This window comes from Ornithodoros turicata, chromosome 2 (genome assembly GCF_037126465.1).
Source record: "Ornithodoros turicata isolate Travis chromosome 2, ASM3712646v1, whole genome shotgun sequence".
Lineage (NCBI taxonomy): Eukaryota > Metazoa > Arthropoda > Arachnida > Ixodida > Argasidae > Ornithodoros > Ornithodoros turicata.
In genome coordinates this window covers 119885277-119906404 of record NC_088202.1, presented here as the reverse complement: position 1 = coordinate 119906404, position 21128 = coordinate 119885277, and the positions used below count along the sequence as shown (strand labels likewise).

At 45.8% G+C, this 21128-nt stretch overlaps 1 protein-coding gene and 1 long non-coding RNA gene across 3 annotated transcripts in view; one reads left to right on the top strand and one right to left on the bottom strand.

Annotated features, from left to right (window-relative positions):
- Positions 1-370: 370 nt before the first annotated feature.
- LOC135385991 (serine proteinase stubble-like) lies at positions 371-20371 on the bottom strand. Its single transcript, XM_064615663.1, has 7 exons — positions 20264-20371; positions 6411-8138; positions 6255-6334; positions 6083-6183; positions 3645-3913; positions 3003-3157; positions 371-1827 (listed from the first exon to the last, which is right to left on the bottom strand). Exons 1-7 carry the CDS (start codon positions 20355-20357, stop codon positions 1663-1665), a joined length of 2592 nt encoding a protein of 863 aa, XP_064471733.1. The 5' UTR covers positions 20358-20371; the 3' UTR covers positions 371-1662.
- LOC135386002 (uncharacterized) overlaps positions 19769-21128 on the top strand; it is a 101136-nt gene continuing 99776 nt past the window's right edge. For both annotated transcript variants that reach the window (XR_010420551.1, XR_010420552.1), the window contains exon 1: positions 19769-19855. This is a non-coding gene — a long non-coding RNA (uncharacterized LOC135386002). The remainder of the gene's footprint in view (positions 19856-21128) is intronic.

The window sequence follows — 21128 nt, the reverse complement described above, 5'->3', positions numbered from 1 at the left end:
AGGCGATAGCGTACGATGGACTAAAAGTCTGTATTGTCTCTCCCGTGTCGCCTTTCGTCTTGGTCGGTATGACAACGGAACGGTCACGTGGCGCGTTTCGTCACCCGTGCTCAGAGTTGAGTTATTAGCGATTTTATACCACGGTCATGTCGTTGCAAGGGAAAGACGCAAGAATTCCCAGGACGCGTATTAAACTCCCTGTCCCCCCCCCCACTATTTCCTGATGTCCTCTCTCCATCTGTCCACGTCTGTACACCGGTCATAGCACAATTGCTTCGCGGCGCTAACACGGGACAAAAAAAATCCTGTCTTTCGGCTCCGACTTGGTCACTGCGAGCAAACATATAGCAGATACCCATGCTTTCTTTGCTGTCGTAGGAATAAGTGATCGCCCAGTATCCAGTGAATTTCGTGAAATTCGCGATGCGATGCGTTCAGTAGTGCAGTGAAGAAAGATATTTTAGAAAAACGTGTCACAAGGTTCTGAACGTGATTAAAGTGATATGTGTTCGTTGAGTTCGAGCAACAGTTATGTGAGAAGAAAGGCACAGTGATCAAATACTGAATTTCAGTACCCAGTATGTACGACAAACTTTGTTCCTCCCCACTGAAAATAAAGACGGATGAGAACATGGGTGAGTGATCAATTATAGTTATCTATATAGAAGGGGCGTTGTAACCGCATCATTATATCGTAGTCTCCAATACGTGAAGTTGTAGACCTGAGTCTGTGCCTCGGGATAATTTTGTCATGTTTGCAATGTGTTAAATTTATTAAGTGATCAGGTGCATAAGAATGTTTTCGCGTTGTATTCCAAAATTTGCGTGGCATATGTGCATGCTTAGTTTGCTTCTGCAAGCATGAAGAAGCAAATGCAGAAATGTATACAACATATATGTGCCTGCGACTATGTATCTGCGTCTATGTATCTGCGTCAAGCTCGAAGAAGTAAATAGGGCGAGCATACTGGGCGTAAAAGGCCAACTTAGCGTTTGAGAGACGTGTTTTCAGTTGACTGTTGTACTCTGACTTACAATCTGATTTACAATCTGAGTTACAATTGACTCTGTTTGTAGTGAATGGCAAAAAAACACGCGGGTCTTCAAAGATTATGGCGTTCTCCTCAATGACAAGGCAGGCTTTCCCCAAGGCTCTGGAAAGCACGCTAACTTCTACAGGCGAGCAGACGACTAGAAGGGACAAGGCGTGAACAATACTTTCGAAACGCACAACAGTCTCTGTGCCTGATAATATTTACTGTATTGTGTCATTCAACACTAAGCATAAACTAATATACCCGATAACAGGCGTTTTATTGCATTACTATATAAAAGAAATATGCGTGTGCGTCTGCTGTAGAGAGCAGCGTCTCTGAGTCACTAACGTGGGAAAAAGAAAAAAAATGCGCCAAAAACCCGTTGTTTGTCATCCCTCGTCTTTTTTCGCACGGGAGAGGCGGTGACGACCACGACTCAAGACGACACGGAGCACCATGCGACCACTTCGCGGACAACGCGCCCCATATTGTCTCTGGCATCCGACAGGTAGTCATTCCCGAAGTGCCATCGTGCCACCACCGAATGTTTCGACGTACCAGGACATTCGTAGTCTCAAGAGTATCAGCAGACCGCAATTTGATAACGCTACCGGATGAGTGTTCATCAAAAGATGATTATCTGCCTGACCCATTCCGCGAAATGCGTGATCCTAGTATAAACTCCGGGCTGGTTTGGAAGGGCACAACCGATGCCCCAAGAGATGATGCCGATCAGTGACCACTGACCAGTGCTGTTATCCTTCATGACAAGCGGTCCTCCAGAGTCACCCTGCAAAAGAGCACGAGATGCACTATGACGTGGGGGTCAAAGAAAGCGCACACTTGACGTAATGCTACAGGAGTAGTTATTGGGAACGACAAGTTACAATAGTGCAATCCCAAAACAGCCATCCCACAAAATATGTTTGAAGAGAAGAGAGATCATTCCCTCGTTTCCTTTCCTCTGCCTGTTCACGGCGGTGTTTTTGGCTTGCTTTCACACGCACATATTTTCTCGTAACTAACTAAGTCGACTCAAATTGTTTCGAATTGGCCACGAAGCGTAAACCCAGTAAAGTTGGTCAAATGTGGTTGTGCCCCCAGCCGATACGTGATAATAATAACAAAAATCGCAATAGCGCCGTTCATGTCAAAGTTTATCCGCACCTTGAACATATGTATATTTCTGCAATGTGCTGGAAAAGTAAAATTTTATAATATGTATTTGCACGCTGCTCTTGAGCAAATTCAAGCACAGCTTGACAGTTGATCGTCTTTATACCGACGGAGCAGACTCAAAGAGATGACGCAGCAAGGCGTGGAATCGCTTTCTCCATGTGACGTCTACTTGAACTCGAATGTATGGTCGCCCTTCTAGGTGCTATTTTCAGTTGAGGGAACGGATAGTAGACGAATAAAATATTGTGACAGAAAACTTGCTCGCGTTTACAAAGTCGTATAACTCTGTTGAACATAACGACTTTGACCTTGCCCGCGAAGAGCAAGTTTCATTTACTATAAGTGTTCCCCATCCGTGCTACCTTTAGCACAGTGCGGAAAGGCGGGCACATCGTGAACCAATTGCACGGACTGCATACAGTCATATAGGTCATGTTACGCACATTTTGTAAACAAGTGAAATAAATACTCTATTCAGCATGTAAAAAGATAACCTGTTTTGTCGCACTTTTCGGCATGTAAAAAATGTTTCCTTATCCTCTGTACATGGCAATTTATTTAGATCTACTGGGCGCATTAGATGCAAAGGTTGTAAGCATAAAGGGGCTGCTCTAGTAAAATAATCAAAACATCCAAAGGAAGGCAAATCAACAGGTCCTGTTACGGCGTCCACCCTTAATTGCCTTGTCGCGAATGGTCGCTTTTCTCAGTTGCCGTCACAAATGTGCGTTCGACTTGGTCACGTTGATCACGTGGTGTGGAATGAGTCAAAAAACAATATTGTACCTCGCATGAGTCTTTTCCGCCCTTCGCTATTCCTGCACATATGAATATGTTTGGGATGTCCTCGATGAATCCAGCTTTTCGGTACATCGTCTCACATTCCTTGTTGGTGATTATTGGCACGGAGACCTTCTGCAACAAACTCGGCAGTGGACCATCTGTAAAACGCACAACTCTTCTTAACGACTTGAATAACAGTGACATAGCTACATGAACCCAAACAAGCGAAGAATCACATCAATTGCAAGCCATAAAAACCAATGCCATTTGCGAAGCGTTGGGCACAAATTTCATGCATACCGCTTTTTTTTAACGTCACGTCACGTCAAAACCAGTAACAGACAGTTTATCGCACAATAATCACCACCATCATTCTGCACCTCGCTGAATATCAAATGGAGGGGGTTGCGGTCTTGAGAGTTATTATTCATGACAGTTCTGGCCTACCAGTACTCCTCAACGGATCGAGCTCTCTTCGTGGTGTCATGGTGGTGGAAGTATTTTCTGCTCAACTCAGGCTCTCATTCATCACGGTGGAGTTTATCCTCGTTTTCTCGAGAGCCATATGAACAGGATCTCGCCTGCGTTTTCATGCAGCGTTTCTCGCATGCTGTTTCATCTGACATGTTCTAAACACTGGCATACCTTCATACAGTCGTCCCCAGCCCGTGACAACCGCAGTGCGGCCCACGAAAGTGTCATTCGTTTCTGGGATGCAGATGGGGACAATGTTGTCGGTGAATGTCACTGGTTCGTAGAAGCGCAACAGGGCCAAGTCATATTCGAAAGTGCTGGCATCGAAGCGTGGATGCGTGGCCACGATTTGGATGCGTCTCTCCAAGTGGGGATGTCTTTCTTTGTCGTTCTTCAGGTCGTACTCGCCAAGTCGAAGCAGAATATCGTTCGGCGAAACGCTGCATCGAGAAGAACACTAGTTTATCTTCTTGGGCTATCATCGAGGAATAGCAAATGTTGCTGTCCGCCTAGGTTGTCATGGGTTATGTCGAACTCCCAGGACAACGTACTGCTTGGGACACGGTTGTCTAAAATCTTCAGCCCATGGCGGAGAGACCCCCTATCGGTGATGTCGCGCACAAAGGAACTATACCAATACAGTCTCCGAGGGAAGGTCACGCACCGCCACCTGTATAGGGAGAGAACCGCCCGATACTCGGCGTCCTCTGCTAAGAAGAGCAGAGTTAGTGGTGTGTTACAGCAATTTCACTGTGGAGGGAAAGGGTTGTCGTTCACGTCCGAGCTACAGGCGAATGGGCGTATACAGTTCCTGGACCTTAATATCCGTGCTGGGGAGAAGCGCTTGTGTTGGGCCTTCCACCCGAGGGCAAAGAAGGACCTGATGCCTTTTGACTCAGCCCAATCTAAGACTGTGAAGCGCGCTATTGCTTTGCTCTGCTTGGAATCCGCTCTAAAGAAGTCTTGTGAGCACGTTTTGTTGGAGAGTTTCACGGCCCAGGTTGACAGGTTGGGTGCTGCTGGATTCCCCACAAGGCTGTTGGCGAGTGTAGCCGAAGGCCTTCTCCAAAAGGTTAAAGGAAAGGTGCGGAAACCTAGGGGGGAAGTGGCGAGGGGTTCTACTAGATGTATGGTTGTTCCGTACGTGCACAGAGTATCGCACAATTTGAAAAGAGTGGCTAATAGGTACGGTGTACCTATGGTATTTTCGGCACCTTGCAAGCTCTCGGGCCTTTGTTCGAAAGTTGATCGTAGTAAGCCTAAAGTCTCTTGTGGCAAGAGCCATCAGCACCAGTACGTTAGCTGTGCGGTGGGGGTAGTTTATGAGATCCCACTCACATGCGATAGGGTGTACATTGGCCAGACTGGCCGGTGTGTTAACGACAGGGCCCGAGAGCATGAAAGGTCTTTGTCTAGTGCGGACACGCGTCATTTGCCTATGCATGTTACCAAATGTAAGTGTACTCCGCTATTTAGTCAGATTGTCGTGCTATCTAGGAGCAGAGATAAGGGTGCGCGGGAGTTATCTGAAGCGTTTTTTATCGGGGATAGAGGCGGTAGGTGTGTGAGCCAAACTTCTGTGTCTTTGTTATCGGGGGAGAGGAGGATGTTGTCGAGGCGGTAGTGATTGTGTCTGTCTGAGCGTCTGCGCTTTTGGACCAAGGTGGGGTTACTGGGTTGGCGGCTGTGCGCCTGCGTACTGGTTTTTGTGTTATTAAACTGTTCGTTGGAGTCAGCGCCTGTCCTGTCCTCTCTTCTTCCGTCGTGTCTTCTCGCGCTGTGTTTTTGGATCTTCATGTAAGAAGAGCAGTTGAGTGCGGCCTCCCCTCGGGGAGGGTATTGGTATAGTTCCTTTGTGAGCGACATCACCGATAGGGGGATCGCTCCGTCATGGGCTGGAGATATTAGACAACAGTGTCCCAAACGGTACTCTGATATACCGTATCGCCGTCGCGTCCAGAAGCATACACAGACGGAACAATCAAGAAATCTAGGGAAAATTCCCCCAATCCCTCACAAACGCGTTTTTGCACTCTCCGTCATCTCCTTTTGTAGACAGAAAGACGACGTCCACGATCTATGACAGTCGACTACGTTTCTGCATGGAACATGTACCGCTACTCGAATGTAACTTACATGTGCCTTTGTGGCGGAAGCATATTTATTCGTACAGTTACTTTGTGAACTCCGTGGTTCCTCTACGTCTTGGTGAATTACGTTCCACCGAAAATCGAAAATATGTGTGCGGCCACTCCCGTTCAGCTTGGACACACAGGGAGTCTGAAAAAGATGGAGAGCCAAGGCGCGCGGTGCGTCTGAGACGTTGTTAGCCTGACCTATTTAAATTTCCCAGTTTGTTTGCCTGGCTCTGTTCAAAATCATCTGCATAAAGCACATCACAATCTACCGACATGGCAGACGACGCCACGTGATGTCGGTACACGCACCCCGTAAAGTCACTCCTGGACGCGTATGACCCACACCAAGTGTCTCGCACTCTTCTTGCTATCCACATCTCAATACCGCTCAGAACTAGAGCTGCTCGGTTAAGAGTTCGATAGTGAACGATCTTCATGCAAGCGCTGCCTGGCAGGAGCCACGTGACTCACTTGTGAACGCAATGCGCGGCGCTGATTGCCCAGTACTCGTTCAGGAGCGCCGCTCCACATTTATGAAGGAATGTGTTCCTCTTGAACTGCCGCAGCGATATCTGCAAAGAATATTTGAGAAAAGCGTGTTAAGAATGGCATGTTGCTAGCATCTCCCGAATGGTGTGCTCACCATCCATGGCCACTGTCCATACTTGGTCTGCTCACCGCCCACGATTCGCGCTCTTGGAACAATCCTAGGTCGACCACACACTGTTAGAATGAAAAAGAAAACAACAAGCTGTCAGTGATCTATGCTATACACAGCATAAGTACAGAAATACATTACTCATTCCGATGTTTATTGCTTCAGTGGTGGTAGTTGTAGGCACTGTTGTGGTCGGTTCTGTCGTAGTAGTAGTAGCAGTAGTAGTTGTTGTTGTTGGAGGTGGCGTTGTGAAAGTGGTTGTAGGCGTTGACTCTGTCGTTGTATTTCTTGGAGGTTTTGTCATTTTAGCCGTGGTTGTCGTTGTAGAAGATGGCACAAGCTTTTCTGTTGGCACTGGCTTTGCAGAGGTGGCTTTTCTACTAGCCACTGTGGTCGATGCTGTTGGAGCATCAGCTGACGTTGTTTGAATTGGCACGTTCGTTGTTTCTTCATTCGTAGAAGTCAATACCTCTGTTGGCACCGAGCCTGATGCTAATGTCGGTTTAGCTGTTACCCGCAATGTGGAATCGGTGGTAAGGACACTGGGCAAAAACGTAGGCTTCTGTGGCGATCGCTGTGTCGTTGTTTGTACCTTTGCAGTTGTCGGGTCATAATGAGGGACAGTCGTTAATTCCATCGTGGTCAGTTCAACAGTTGGCACACTTTCAGTAGACAGCGTCGTTGATTCGACGTTTGGTTCGGGCTGTGCGGTTTCGTTCACTTCATCTGTAGAGGAGCCGTTACCCGGTGAGTCCGTGGTTGTGGGCATCAGTGTCATATCAACCCAACTGATAGAAGTCACCATTTCTGTCATAGTTGGCCACGCTGGTATCGAAGGCGTCGTGCCCTCTTTGGTTGATTGCGACGCCTTCGTTGACGTTGTCGGGTTTCCATTTGGGTCGGCCTCGTCGATAACCATCCACGTGTGGTCGGTGGCAACAGACGTTGGTATTGCCATGGTAGTGTCCTCTTCCCTGACTATCCAGGTGTGACTGGACCCGGAGGAAGTGCTCGGTGGTTTCCTCGTCGTGGTCTGCGGAAACGGTGTAAACCGGACGGGAGTAGTCGTCTTTCTCGTCGTCGAATCCGATACGCCCGATGTCACCCCTAACTTTGGTGGTGTCGGTTTACGTGTCGGTGCTACAGTCGTAGTGGTCAAAAGAGTTGTCAGAACTCTATCGGCTTGGGTTGCGTGTTCCTCCTCTGTACCCACCGATGGCTCAGTTGTTGTGTACGCCACAGTTGAGGGCGACGGTGTCTTAGAAGGGAGGAATGTGCTAGCCATAATAGGCACCCTCGATGTTGTTGCTACAGGAGGCTTGGTGCTGGCAGGAGGTGGCTGGTCATGGTGGAGTGGTTTACTCGATTCCGTTGTAATGCCGGAAACGTCATCCGTGCTTTGTGTCGTCGTCGTCTCGTGTGGTCTCCACGTGATCAGTCCTGGCGTGAAGGTGGAGAGCCCAACAAAACCGGGCGTGACATGTTCCGCACTCTGAGAAGATATAGTTTGTACAGTGCTTTGATAAGATGGCGGCGTCCTTGTAAGAGGTGTTGGCTTTAACGTTGGCGGCACTTTTGGCACGGTGGGTTTTAACGTTACTGGCACGGGTCTCGTTGTCTTTTTCGTGTAATCTTGGTCCTTCTCATGCGGAGAAGAATCGATGCTATTACTTTGTTCAGATGGAACTTCGTGCTTCTGCACTTGAACCCCGGGAGGCAGCTTGCAACAGCTGCCAGTATAGAAAGAATCCGTGCAATACGTTAAGTGAGTGCCTCCTGCAGAGAAACAATCCCAGGCAAACATGCAGGTGCCCTCTTGTCCGGAGGCTCTGTTGTAGCAGGGCTTCTGCTGTATTGTTCGCATGGCACCTGGAAGCAGAAAGGAATATCGTTGTATAGGTATGCATCGTTGTGCGTGTTTTCACCCGTCGCACATGGGCTGCACCCCTGACATTGCTCTGGAAGGAAATAATTCAGTGCACGATCGGATTATATTGTGGTCTGCCTCACAGCACGCGCGAACAGAGGAATACTGTTTTTAAATAAAGTATCTAATGAAAACAGCGTTCAATTGTTCTATCATTTTCGGGTCACCTCGTCAAACGTTGAAACGGAACAAAAGTTAGGAAAATTCTTGTGCTGAAAGGAGGCTGTTGAGAGGAAACGAGTGAACTGGGAAGGTCATTATTTCGAAATTCGAAGACATCCATCTTCTCCAAATGACGCTCAGTAGGGGGAAAAACAAGAGCTTTAACCCTGTGATTTATAGAAAGATTCTCCAGTCAGTTTATCCATATTACTAACGGCACATGCCGGACACGTGTCATTCAGACAATACTCTCTTACTCGCATGGCAACGATGTGGGGGCATACTTTTTATACCTTATCCTGAAAGGGTCATTAAAGGTACTGTAAAGCAGCACCGATCAAATGTCATTTAGTGTGGCTATTCGATAGTCCAAGCCACCAGGACAAAAACTGTGCAAGTTTCATTCCAATCAACGGTGCAGTTAATTAGAAAATTACAATTAAAGATTACGGGCAACACTGTACTAGGTATTCGAAATGAATCCGTACTTCTGACACATACGGCGGCAACCACATTGCATGCGTATAACACTGGGCCCGACATAACAATCCACCACAATCCACCATAAAATCCGCCCCTGCAATCCACACAACGATCCACATCTGAGGATAAACGGATAAGCGAACTGAAATGAAATGCTGAGCCGTTGAAAAAAATGTGTCAGACGTTCAAGAAGCCAGACAGCGTCGAGACTTGTTTGTTCACAGAGGTTCACAGAGAGAGTTTGTTCGTTCGAAAGAGGCCGCGAACAAAAGGAGCGCGCAGGCGCAGCAGAGAAGTAGGGAGAGCCCCCATCGAACAGCGGCCAGCACTGGGTTCTTTCTTTCTTTCTTTCTTTCTTTCTTTCTTTATTTATTTATTATAGACACATGTTACATCAGTTGATTAGAGGCGGCCAAAAAGCGGCAATACTGCAGCTTGACGAGGGCACGCCCCTTTAATAACGTACAGCAGCATCACAACAATTGTGCAACTATATAAAGCAAACTATAATAAAGCAAATCGCAAAACAAATCACTAGCACTGCATCAATGTGAATTCACAATAACAGACATAACAAAACAAAAACTAGATAAATGTAACGAAAGTAATCAGAAATAGAAGTTACAGAGATGACTCTGATGCAAGGCGTAGTAACAAAATATTAGTCGCAAGAGAAATTGCAAGTTGTCAGAATTCAAACATGGCTCTTAGAGTTGTAAATGATGTATTCGCAAGATCGGTACCGTTCTTGATGTACTTATTAAGAATTGTTGCAATATTATACTGTATCAATTGAGTACCGAAATTAGTACGCAAGCGGGGTACATTCCAGTAGACTGCCTGGCGTGTCCTTTGGGTGAATTGTGACTGCAGGTTGAAAAGTGACAGTATTACTAAGTTGTTATTTTTTACGGCCGATATGTAGAACTTCAAAAGGAGGTATTCATAGTATTGATGAACTTTCATGATACGAAGTTGTGTAAATAATTCCGCAGTGTGATAGCCAGGTGGCACACCGGCAATCACCCTCACTGTGCGCTTTTGTTGAAGATACAGGTCTTTGATATTATTTTGAGAGGTGGTGCCCCACACAAGATGGCAATAGGATAGGTGCGACCTTATCAATGAATTGTAAATAGAAATCATAACATCTTTTGGTAAATTATGGCGATGTCTACAGAGTATACCCGCTGCCTTTCCTATTTTAGATTTGATATAACCGATATGAGCATCACATGTGAGGTTGTCCGAAAAATGCACACCAAGTATTTTGACAGTCTTTACGATCTCAATGAGTTGATGGTCTAAGACAATGTTTAGTGACAGAGGTGCGGGTTTATTTTTGGGCCTATATAATATGCCTTTAGTTTTGACAACATTTATGGCAAGGCGGTTTCTCTTGCAAAAACTTGCTTTCTCTCTGGGTTACTTCGCAAAAACAGGGGTTAACCGGTTAAACTGTTAACAGTTGTTTCAGAATGCATAGGTAAACAGGAAAACTAATAATATGGTTACTAAAATAACGAAGTTCCGATGTCATAGTGTGTAATACCAATTTTCAGTGTTGCTCGCTGTACAGGGGGTTGTTTGACACCAGGCGTCGCACCGCTCCGCTACGCCGCATCTTTCATGGCAAATTAAAAATATTTATAGCGCGTTGTCGGTCGTATGGCTCCGCATATGGTATTTAGAAGCAACAAAGTCTCTAGTCACATCACCGGCATATCATGCTTGTCTACTGCTTTACAGTACCTTTAATGTACCGCCACGGACAAAATCTCGTGTTCTCAGAACCTTACACAACGTATGTCATTGCAATATACTACTATGCGTCTCCCATTGTATTCTGCCAAAATATTTTGTATAAATAGTATGACGTCACAATGTGCTTGTGCGCTACCTTCTATCCGTCTGGCAACATTGCTTCTGCAATGTCTTTTTCCGTCTCCTAACCAGAGCGGCTGGGGGTCTTCCAACGTGGAGCGCAGGCAACACGAAGGTTTACGCTCATGTTAAAGGAGGTGACATTTAACGTGGCTTGAAACCCTGCCTCATCTGACAAGCTGTCCATCAGGAGCCGCCATGCAAAATATTTTTGCTCTGCGGTGTATCATAGCAGCGCAATCAAATTTCCAAAAACACTCGGAGAAAGCAGTCGCTGACGACCGACACGATACTCGCGTGACGTGGAAAAGTCCCCATGCTTTTTTTTTTGCTTTGTTTCTTTTTTTTCAGCTCATGCGGTGCTTCTACCGGCTTGAGCTGTGCCGCTCTACGTCACGAGCCATGTGCGAGGGATTACGTCATGTCACGACGCTCCCTCGTTCTCTGAAGAGCTTTTTTCACGAGTGGCGGGTTGTTTAAAGGTGTGCGGAAGCGAGACCTCGCGCGCGCCCTGTAGGTCACCTGCACTTGTCGTTCTTTCGCAGAAACCCATTTTATTCGTTGCAGAACACGTCGCAGCGAAAAAAATTGGGGAGGGGGGGGGGGGGTCACCTCAGTGATCCCTTAAACCAATGAGAAACGGGTCTCACCAAGAGAAGTAAAGTGCTGAGAAAACTACAACAACATAAACCTGGCCACAACGTCCTTAGATCAACTCCATTCATCACGAAATAAAATAGTGTGCACGTTATCTACGTGTTACATACGTATGTACTACGCACACCCACAAGTTCCGTAAATATATTCCATAAACGGCAGAGTAACAGCGGACTGGTCTAGCTGTGTTTCCGGCATACATTAAAAAACAGAATGTGGTGAAAATTATCCGCAGTCCTACCCTGCAGCACGTGCAGCATGTAGCCACATAACTATAAATCTACTCCCAATCATTATTATTATTATTATTATTGGGCTAGGTTGCTCTTTTCGCTGCAGTTGCTTTCTTCAACTGTTAGCGTGTTGCCTCTGCACCACTCGGCTGTGATTGCGTGAAGTGCATGCAAAACGAAGGTACCACGTGTTGGTGTCCCTCTGACCGGGCTCGACCTTGTTTCCTTAACCGGTTTCCTCTTTGTGTTAGTAACTACACGCCACATCGCTACCTGATGTCGTTGCAGATCCCTCGGGAATGAAGGAAAAATAATATTGCCACAACTTCTACCGGCACGCACTCCATCATTCAGAGTGATCCCAGTGCGAGATACAAGAGGACATCGTGTGCAGGACGATGCTTACGGAACTTCCTGTCCGTCCATAAAACGTGTGTAACGCTACGTCCGTGCTCATGGAGGTGACTGACATCTTGTGTGCCGTTACTTGGTGGTGGAAAGAAATCACGTGGCGCTGCACTGTTGACATTTAGTGAGGTGGTGTCTGTCTACAGCTTAGAAAGATGCTCTACAAGATGGATCTCGCGATTTCCATCACATCTACCACTGTATGTACGTAGGATGCATATTCTGTGCTAGAGAGCTCAGCATGCTCCCTGTCAACTTTTCATGCCTGGCGAACGACATTGCCTTCTCTGCACACAAACTGAAATAATAACGACCGGTTATTAAATATGTTATGAACATAATAATAATTAAATGGGAGCGTACAATACACGGAGATAATGTGAGGACGAGAGATGCCTTTCTAGCTGGCTGCTAGACTTTGTTGCATTGAAGCTAGGCCTCCGTGTATGACACTAGGGCCGGGTTTCACCAACGCTGGTTAACTTTAAACCGAGATCAAGCGTTGCTAAAACTTGAAGTTACCATGCTCAATTCTTTCTTGCAAACGCTAGTTGGTGACGTGATAAATGTTTCAGTAATAATAACTGCCTTCTGTGAAGCACAGTTAAGTGTTAAATTCAAGTTGAGGGACTGTTGATCTCGGTTCAAGTGTTAATCGGCGTTGGTGAAACCGGGCCTAGGTCGGACGCTTCACGATGCTCCAATAGAAATCTTGTGCGGAACTTGGTGTGGTACTTACCGCAATGGCGCTCGCTACTGGCCCCCGGAATGGCGGCGATGTCATGCCGTTTGGTAATAAGTGTGAAATGGGATACTAAAATACCGATTTATAGCACATTAATTTCCATAGTGGTAGGTAAACTCTCAACCACAGTCGATGTCAGTTACATGGAGCTCAGTTGAAGTGACCTCAGTTGAAGACAGCGTCACTTGACGCCTCAGACAGCAAACCGTTAACGCTCAAAAATATAGACGACGCTAAAATCAATCGAGATTGTACATGAACTTCGCAATGAACACGCAATGAATGAGCGGCGCTTCGAAGGATGCGGCCATCTTGACTGTCAGTCCGCTCGACTCCGGTTGGGGATCTCGGTCGAAAGTCAACCGCGGTTGAAGAGTCAACCACAGTTGGCGCTGCCATGTAATTAACACTCCCAATCACAGTTGGGAATTTGCAAACCACATATACGAAGCTTAGCAGGCAGTGTATAGAACATTGAAGATGTTAAGAGGGGGCGGTTTTTGTTTCCATTTTCACGACATATCCGTAATGAACTCTACGAAGTGGCAAACTGCATGTAAAATTTTACCTCATAGTACGTCCTTTAACGTCTAGTCAGCTACAGTATAGTTCAAACACTCTTTTTATTCATTTTCGTTACAAGCTCCGTACTCTATTCTGATTATATCTGTGTATTCCTCATGGAATTAAATACAAAGATTATCTTAGTATTAGACTCATTTTCGCGATTGCTAACTTTCGCAACACTGAAATCTCGTACAGAAAAGCACGTGCACTGGAATTTGCAACGAATGAGTCTCAAAGTCGAAGTGATATACGATTGCAATTTACTGTAGCGCTCTTACTATTTTAGCGTACATTCCACACACTTCTCAACATTTTCATACACTGGAGATCGTACAGTGATTTCACGCTCATTACAATAATGTCGGTGGCAATCAGAAGGCAACCTCTCCGTATTATTTTTAGTCCGTCCAACTCCAACTCCAGAGGGCTGAAACACCAGAACGACGAAGAGTCAGAAGGTTGAAAAGTCAGGTGACCGATCTATCGAACGACCGAACAATCAGAAGTCCCAAGAAAGGAAACGTATTAAAATTTACAGACTGTGATATAAAATAGCCCCACAATGTTGAGTTTAAAACACTTGGTGTGAATTAATGTAACAAATAAATTTAAAAAGAATTATCGGGTCCTGTGCTATTGGTTATACAGGGTGTCCCACGTGTATACACGTGTCATTGAATTATAATTAAAAAAAAAAAACTACGCCACCTAGAATCATGCGGTCAAGAGCATTTGTTCTTATTAGGTTTTTGCCACCTCCTAATGTGAATGTCATGTACTTCAAGTTTACTTATGTAAATATTTGCGAACTCAACTCGGAAATTTGCCAAGTAAAGGTCACTTTTTTGCCCTACCAATATGAAGAGCGTGCCGAGTTCACTCAAATTCATGATAATTCACAGTGATATTCACGAGCTATCCCATCGGAAAAAAATAGCCGAATATCATGCTTTTCGGAGCACCGGACCATAGCGCGCGATGGCTTTTTGAGCGCAATCGCTCTCAGTGCGACGAAAGGAGGTTCCGAAGCCAGCCCACAGAGTGATAGTAGAAAAAGTAACAGTTCCTAAAATTAGGAGAGGGAAAGCATTATCCCAGCGAAAGTCGGACGTCATAAGCCGTGCATGTTTTATCTCTTTCTGCGATGTCGGGGAGGGCTGGGTTTCCAACCTCCCTTCGTCGGACTGACAAAGATTGCGCTGAAAAATTCATCGTGCACTATTCTGTGCGACCTCCGTAGAGCATGATGTTCGGCTATTTTTTCCGATGGGATAGCTACTGAATATCCCTGTCAATTATCATTAATTTGACTAAATTAGACACGCTCTTCACATTGGTGGAGTAAAAAAGTGACCTTTACTTGGCAAATTTCCGACTTAAGCTCGCAAAAATTTACATAATTAAGCTTACGTTACACGACATTCACATGAGGAGGTGGCAAAAACCCATTAAGAACAAATGCCATTGACCGCGTGACTCTAGGTGGTGTAGTTTTTTTATTATAATTCAATGACACGTTTTCTGGGACACCCTGTATAGGTCTATTGAACACGTTGGCACTCCAATCAATTCCAAAGAAAAATTATAAGCAGCCAAGGCAAATGTGTTACACTCCATTTTCTTTTTCCTTTCATAAATTTTCTTTTCTTTATCAATCACTCAATCCACTTTGTACAGGTAATTTCTATCTAGTTGGACTAATGTTCTTGGAGCTTCTGATTGGTCGGCCTCCTATTTTATTCTGCCTCTCGCTAGTTCGGCCTTCTGACTTTTAGGTATTTTGGCCCTTGTCCTTCCGATTTTTCGTCCTTTTGAGTATCGGCCTTCCGATAATCCGGCCTTACAATTTTCAGCCTTCGGACAGTATTTATTCCAATATCATTTCGATATTATACATGCATTATCAAACTCTTATGAGAACGTCGATGATAAGTTCACCTGGAAAAAGTTTTGCTCCACGTGTGTGTGTGTGTGTGTGGGGGGATATATTTATTAGAACAAAGGGAAAAATGGAGGAAAGGTCAGCCAAACGCGACGTCGGCTTGCTATTCCGCAAAAAAAAGGAAAGTAAATAAAATTAAAATAAAATAAATAAAAACAACATAATTAGTAAATAAAGGAGGAACTAACGAATGGTGAAAGAAGGATGGGATAGGTGAAAGACAAACATGACTTTAAAAAAAGAAAGATCAGGTTAATGTGTTGAGGGTGAGAGGTAAGGGTGAGGCACTGAAGAATGAAATGGCACGACTTGAGTTCACAATGAAAGATGAAAGTCACTGAAAAGGTTACCAAGCTGTAGGATCCGAACCCACATCTTCTGGATTACCGGTCCAGGGCTCTACCGATTGAGCCAAGCTAACATGCCTTCTCAGCGATTTCCAGGGTGCGTCAACTGAAGGGAGAAACCAGTCACTCTCTCTCACTCATCCTCCTTTCACTCTTACATTTTTGCCCACTCATACACACATTCACACGACAGGGATCGACGCAAGCGGCAAATGTTGAACATGAGAGCAGGGTGTCGGAGCGAACCGAAAACCGGAACCGAAAAGAACCGCTATTTTGGTGCGAACCGGAACGGAATCGAAACCGTATACGTTTTTTTTCGCTCAGGAGGGAAACCGAAAAATATATTTAACGGTTTTCGGTCCAACAAAAAACTTCGACGGTTTGGACTACGGATAGGCGAATGAAACATACGTCGTGTGCTCTGAAGTCATGTCATGGATACTGTACGAGGGTTACGGATGTCGGTATACAATGACCCTTAGGATGCCTTTGTAATGGTTTATCGTTCGCGCACGCACACAGACTTAGAGGTACATGTGACTCTCTAGCAATGTGCCGTAGTGTTCGTTTTAATTTGACCCCCCAAACTCTCCTCAACTAAACAGCGACCCAAGGGGGCTGCATAACGGCTTCTCTATCGGTAATGTCGTGCAACGCGTCCCTTGTTTGAGAGCAGCTAAGTTGAATACATTTACGTATACGCGAGGGCAAGCTCGTGCGAAGTGGCAACTCTTTTGTGGACAGGACACGAAGAAAATAAAACTGAGTCGTCGAGCGCGTTTGTGAGTGAAGGTGTTCCTCGATTTGTGTCGTACTCGTGCGGTGGTGCTTGCTGGCTAGACAGTAGCAACAGACATTCGGGTGGGACGTGATCGCTCCAACCCAACAAGAAAGTACTTTACGTATGACATCACGACAAACAAGTCCGTTTGTAGCATGTGCTTCAAGAAAGGAAAAAGCCTATTTGAACAGACAGTGACCTACAGGAACCAGGAGCTACGAATTTCACAGCTGTCTATTAATATTAAATACCATGTATGCGGAATAAACGGGTCTACATTTTGTAACATTGATTTTTTTTCTGGGGATGAATATTCCCGTCAGAAGCGGAACCGGTTAAAACCGGTATGAACCGTTATTTTTTTGCTCCGGAGCAGAACCGGTACCGGATCGTTTATGATGTAACCGGAACGAAAACCGGAACGAAAAACGTTTCGCTTCGACACCCTGCATGAGAGAACTGGTGTTCTGAGGCTGGAACAACATAGAAGGGACAATTCACAGGCTGTCTATGAGACCTGCTCCACGGATGTGTCGCAGGAGCACCGATAATGCACGCTATCCTGGCAAAGCTTGGGATTTTTAGCACTGTGACCCGCGTGGGCTCCGTGGTGCAACGGCAAAGTAAACGCAACGTGATATGTTCCTCAAGCGTGCCGCCATAAGAATTCGCCAATTATTAAGACACACACAGTACTCCCCGTTGTGGTCGCATAAACTTTACACACAATGATATTCAACAGTCTGGTTTCGGTACAGTGAACCCTCGTTAATATGACCCCCGATAATCTGACATACGCGTTTTACGACAATACTGCTGGGGAATAATGCAGTCAAACCTCTGCAAATTCCCCCCGTTAATATGACAATTCCGCATTATGACCAAAATTTTCGGGAACGACCATGGTCATAATAACGAGGGTTCACTGTATACGCACTCACTTTTCACAAATAATTAATCCGCTGAACGAAACCAAAGCAAACGATTTTCCACGCTGTCTCCCGTATCAGTTTGTGTGCGTGTACTACCATTGTCTACAGTTTGGTTCAGTCCAACAAGAACGTCGTCCGACAGTTCCATGACGAAAACCCGAGACTGGGAAAAAGACGAAAAACAGACGACACAACACAAAGTCTCAATTGATTGAGACTTTGTGTTGTGTCGTCTGTTTTTCGTCTTTTTCCCAGTCTCGGGTTTTCGTCATGGATCTTAGCCACCAGCTCGCTTGCTTTTTAACCATTTTATCTGTCCGACAGTTGGCATTTCTATTTTAAAAAGCTCCCCCGTGTCCGCGTCCCCCCTGTTCCCTTGAGAGAGGGATGTGATGTGATAGAAAAAGAAGAAAAAAAAAGGAGGGGTAGGTTAAGTCACGACAGAGACGGGGTCAGTACCGCAACCTATCATGTTTCGTGTATTTCCGCGTTCTCGCTTTTTTAGTGCGGATTTTGCTAATCGCTTGGGACTCCACGGTAAGCCACCGAATAATAAATCACTCACAATGCGGCCAGCCATGAGGTCAAGTTACTAGGGGGCAGAACAAAGACGTAGCGACCCGTGTCAATCGGCTTCATGCTTCCTAGAAGCTTGTCCTTGGAGTTTCCCGGGATAACGAGTATACTGTACGTGTAGGAGGTTCACGGCCACGTCCCCAGACACCAGAAACCGAAAAGAGGGCATTGGAGAAAAAAAAAATCGTAAAAGGAAAGAAAGGTGAGGTAGCCAAAGAAAAATGAAGGAAAATATACGGGCACCGCAAACACATTGACCTTCAACCTGGTATTTAAGTGCCATTTGAGTGCCCCACCCGCACCGTGACCTTGCTGGACGAAATGTCGGTTACAAGAGGAAACGGGTTGTGGGAGGCAACTGACGAGAAAATCCCACCAATGGCGGAACCGGAATAAACGCGGAAGCCCGACCGACGAGTCGTCCAAACTGCGAGGGGAACGAGAAGAAAAATAAAATAAAGATAAGTAAACAAATAAAGGAACTACGTAAAAAAGAAAAAAGAAAACGGCGACACTGATTCCTTAGCTGTGTATATATTTGTTTCCGTTTTTTTCTATTTCTTCGTCGGCGTATGTACACAGGTTGCTGCGAGATCAGGACGGCCGGTCATTCACCTCGCCTTATTTCAGAATTGCCAAGGTCAGTTTCTTTCTTTGGCGCCCGTACATGTGATGTGCCTTGTTTTTATGGAAGGGACAGCCAGGGATCATCCATCCTGTTAGCATGGGCAATGAGGGTGCTGATGAAGTACTGTAGTTTAAATTGGGTCAATGGGAGCGATTCGCGTTTCTTTTTCTTTTAGCTTTGTGCCGGGTTGTTCCGGTTTTTGTGGGAGTGACTGATTAGCTAGCTAGTCGGCCTCAGGCACCAACGCCATACCTGTTTGCTGGGTAGTTGTAAGGAGAACGCGAGTTATTGCACGTTGTGCCGTAACATGCTGTGACCCGATGACGGAGTGGACTGCTGCTCCCTTTCGTGGGTGTACCCCAACGTGACTATTTGTGTGTCGTGAGTTCGTAGATTTTTCCCCGAAACCCGCTTATTGTTGCCTTTTAACATCACCATGCTGCATTGTATCCAATGCGGGTCACTGAAGAACGTAAATGGTTCCTAGCTGTCAAGCGGGGATGTACAGTACGAATTTGTTCGACGAGCCTCTTTCTTTTCTCTTTTTTTTTTTTTTTTCTGTTCTGCAGTTGACCGTCACGTAAGTCATATTAGAGAGGCCACTCGTTTTATATTTGTAAGCTGGAGTAGTCAATCTAATATACGTGCTACTCGCTTCGTTCTCTTTTTTCTTTTGCCTATCACCCAGTAAGCGTATTGCGGTAGAAATGAATTCTGAGAACATCGCGTGCGATTTGTGTAGCGATGGACGTTCTCGCTGCAAATTGCCTCAAAATGTAATGTGAGAGTTCATATGTTGAGGAAACGTTGCAAACGCGTGTAACGTGCACTGTTCAAATATAGGGACTCGTTTCAGCCGCAAACAGAAAAGAGAGGGAGAAGAAAAAAGAGGAACGGCTGCGTATTGGAACAATCGTGCGTAGGTGCATTCATAATGACTCCGTAAATATAAGGAATCTAGCTGAATAAACTGTAGAAGCAGAGTCGTAAACTACAAAACAATGGTGAGATGGCCAGGCAACTCGCTCACCGGCTCTTTTTGAAGCTGAGATGCAATGCAACAGATCTCACAAAATCGATACCTGTCTAGATAAAACCTAGAAGTCATGCCGGGTAGATGCACGTGTGTAATTCACCGGTATCCTTATCAGGGATCCAGGATCCCGAACTAAGGAATGATAACGGCGTTATCGTTATGGGGCGCCACATTTCCCACCAGTCCGCATTGAATTCGTGCTCCTTCCCGGCACCGGACCTCAATTGTGCTTTTGTGACAGAAGATCGACAAACAACTGCTGGGTACTTTTACAGGTACGAAAAAATGAAATCTTAAGCATGTTACGATAGTTCCCTTTCCATGGTGCTCGTAGTGGGAAAATCACACATTGCAACTATCACAAACCTCTGTTCACCATGGCAACTGTAATAACTTCAAACATCTGAGTGCTCACCCACGTAAGCAGGTAGCGAGACGACACTACTCATTTAAAAAACGTCAGTCCCTTCTATTAGCACAATGATCGCTTTTAATGATAAACGTGACTTTACCTGTAACAAAAAGGGTATCCAGAGCTAAAACGATCACAAGGGTTTGCACCCAATAGTGCAGCAACCACCGCAGAAAAGGCATGACGGGACAGGCCGTGAACAGTGTCAAGGACGCGGGAACAAAAGGACAGGTGCAACGGTGCACGACAGACATAAAGGGGATAGGCTCACCAAATATTCTGTGGTCAAGTGTCTTGAGCGCATGGGCAGTCCACGTGTGTAGCACTGTGAGGACGAGCAGCGTCGAGACGCTGCTGCACTTCATGGCCGCTGCTTAGGAGCAACTCCGCCGTTGAGGCATCCTACAGGTCGCGCATCTCTCCTCACCGGTCTGGTTGACCGCTAGGGGCGAGGGGGGGGATCTGCATTTCGTCGCTACAACCCTCGTCAAGAAACCTACATTTTCTGCACGCTCCTTAGAAGTCCAGCCACCCCGGCGGCCTCTTAGGTGACATTGGATGCACTGTTTTTTCGGAGGCGTGAAGCGCGTGACGTAGTGACTGATGGATTTGAAGGTAGTGTTTAGTTAGACGTGATGGAGCGCATTATAGCATTCCGGGTGCTTTTTCGTGCAGATCTGGTGAAGACGGCTGTGTTTTGGTGTCTAGGGGGGTGTCTAGGGGACCGTGCTGTGCGTGGCACGCGAATTGAAGGATCAATGTAACGTGGATTAGATGACTGCACGATAAGATATCTACTACAAACAGTTATCAGTGTGCTGCACAATGCATCGAGGAAGTAGTACCAGCTTGTTGATATGTGATATTTCTGGAAACGTGACTTATTGTTCCCATGGTTGAAATTTATGTATTAGTAGCGAGTCTCGTGCAACAAGTTGCGTTCGGAAGATTTGCCGGGAGGCGCATCATTTGATGAGGTTTAATAACCCGCTGTGGATTAATTTTGCCCACGTGAAGGTTCTTTAATGTGCATCAAAATCTCGGCGCACGGGACACCGTGTCTAACGTGCGTGCCTCGTGAACGTCCACCTGTCTTAGCAACTTGTACAGTTGTACCACGTTGCGGGCGTCCTCCG

Coding starts and splice junctions, on each gene's coding strand:
- LOC135385991 (XM_064615663.1), bottom strand. CDS start 20,357: ATGAAGTGCAGCAGCGTCTCGACGCTGCTCGTCCTCACAGTGCTACAC. Junction 3,914..6,082: donor GCCGCGCATTGCGTTCACAA/GTGAGTCACGTG, acceptor TTCTCGATGCAG/CGTTTCGCCGAACGATATTC. Junction 1,828..3,002: donor GCGGAAAAGACTCATGCGAG/GTACAATATTGT, acceptor GCTCTTTTGCAG/GGTGACTCTGGAGGACCGCT.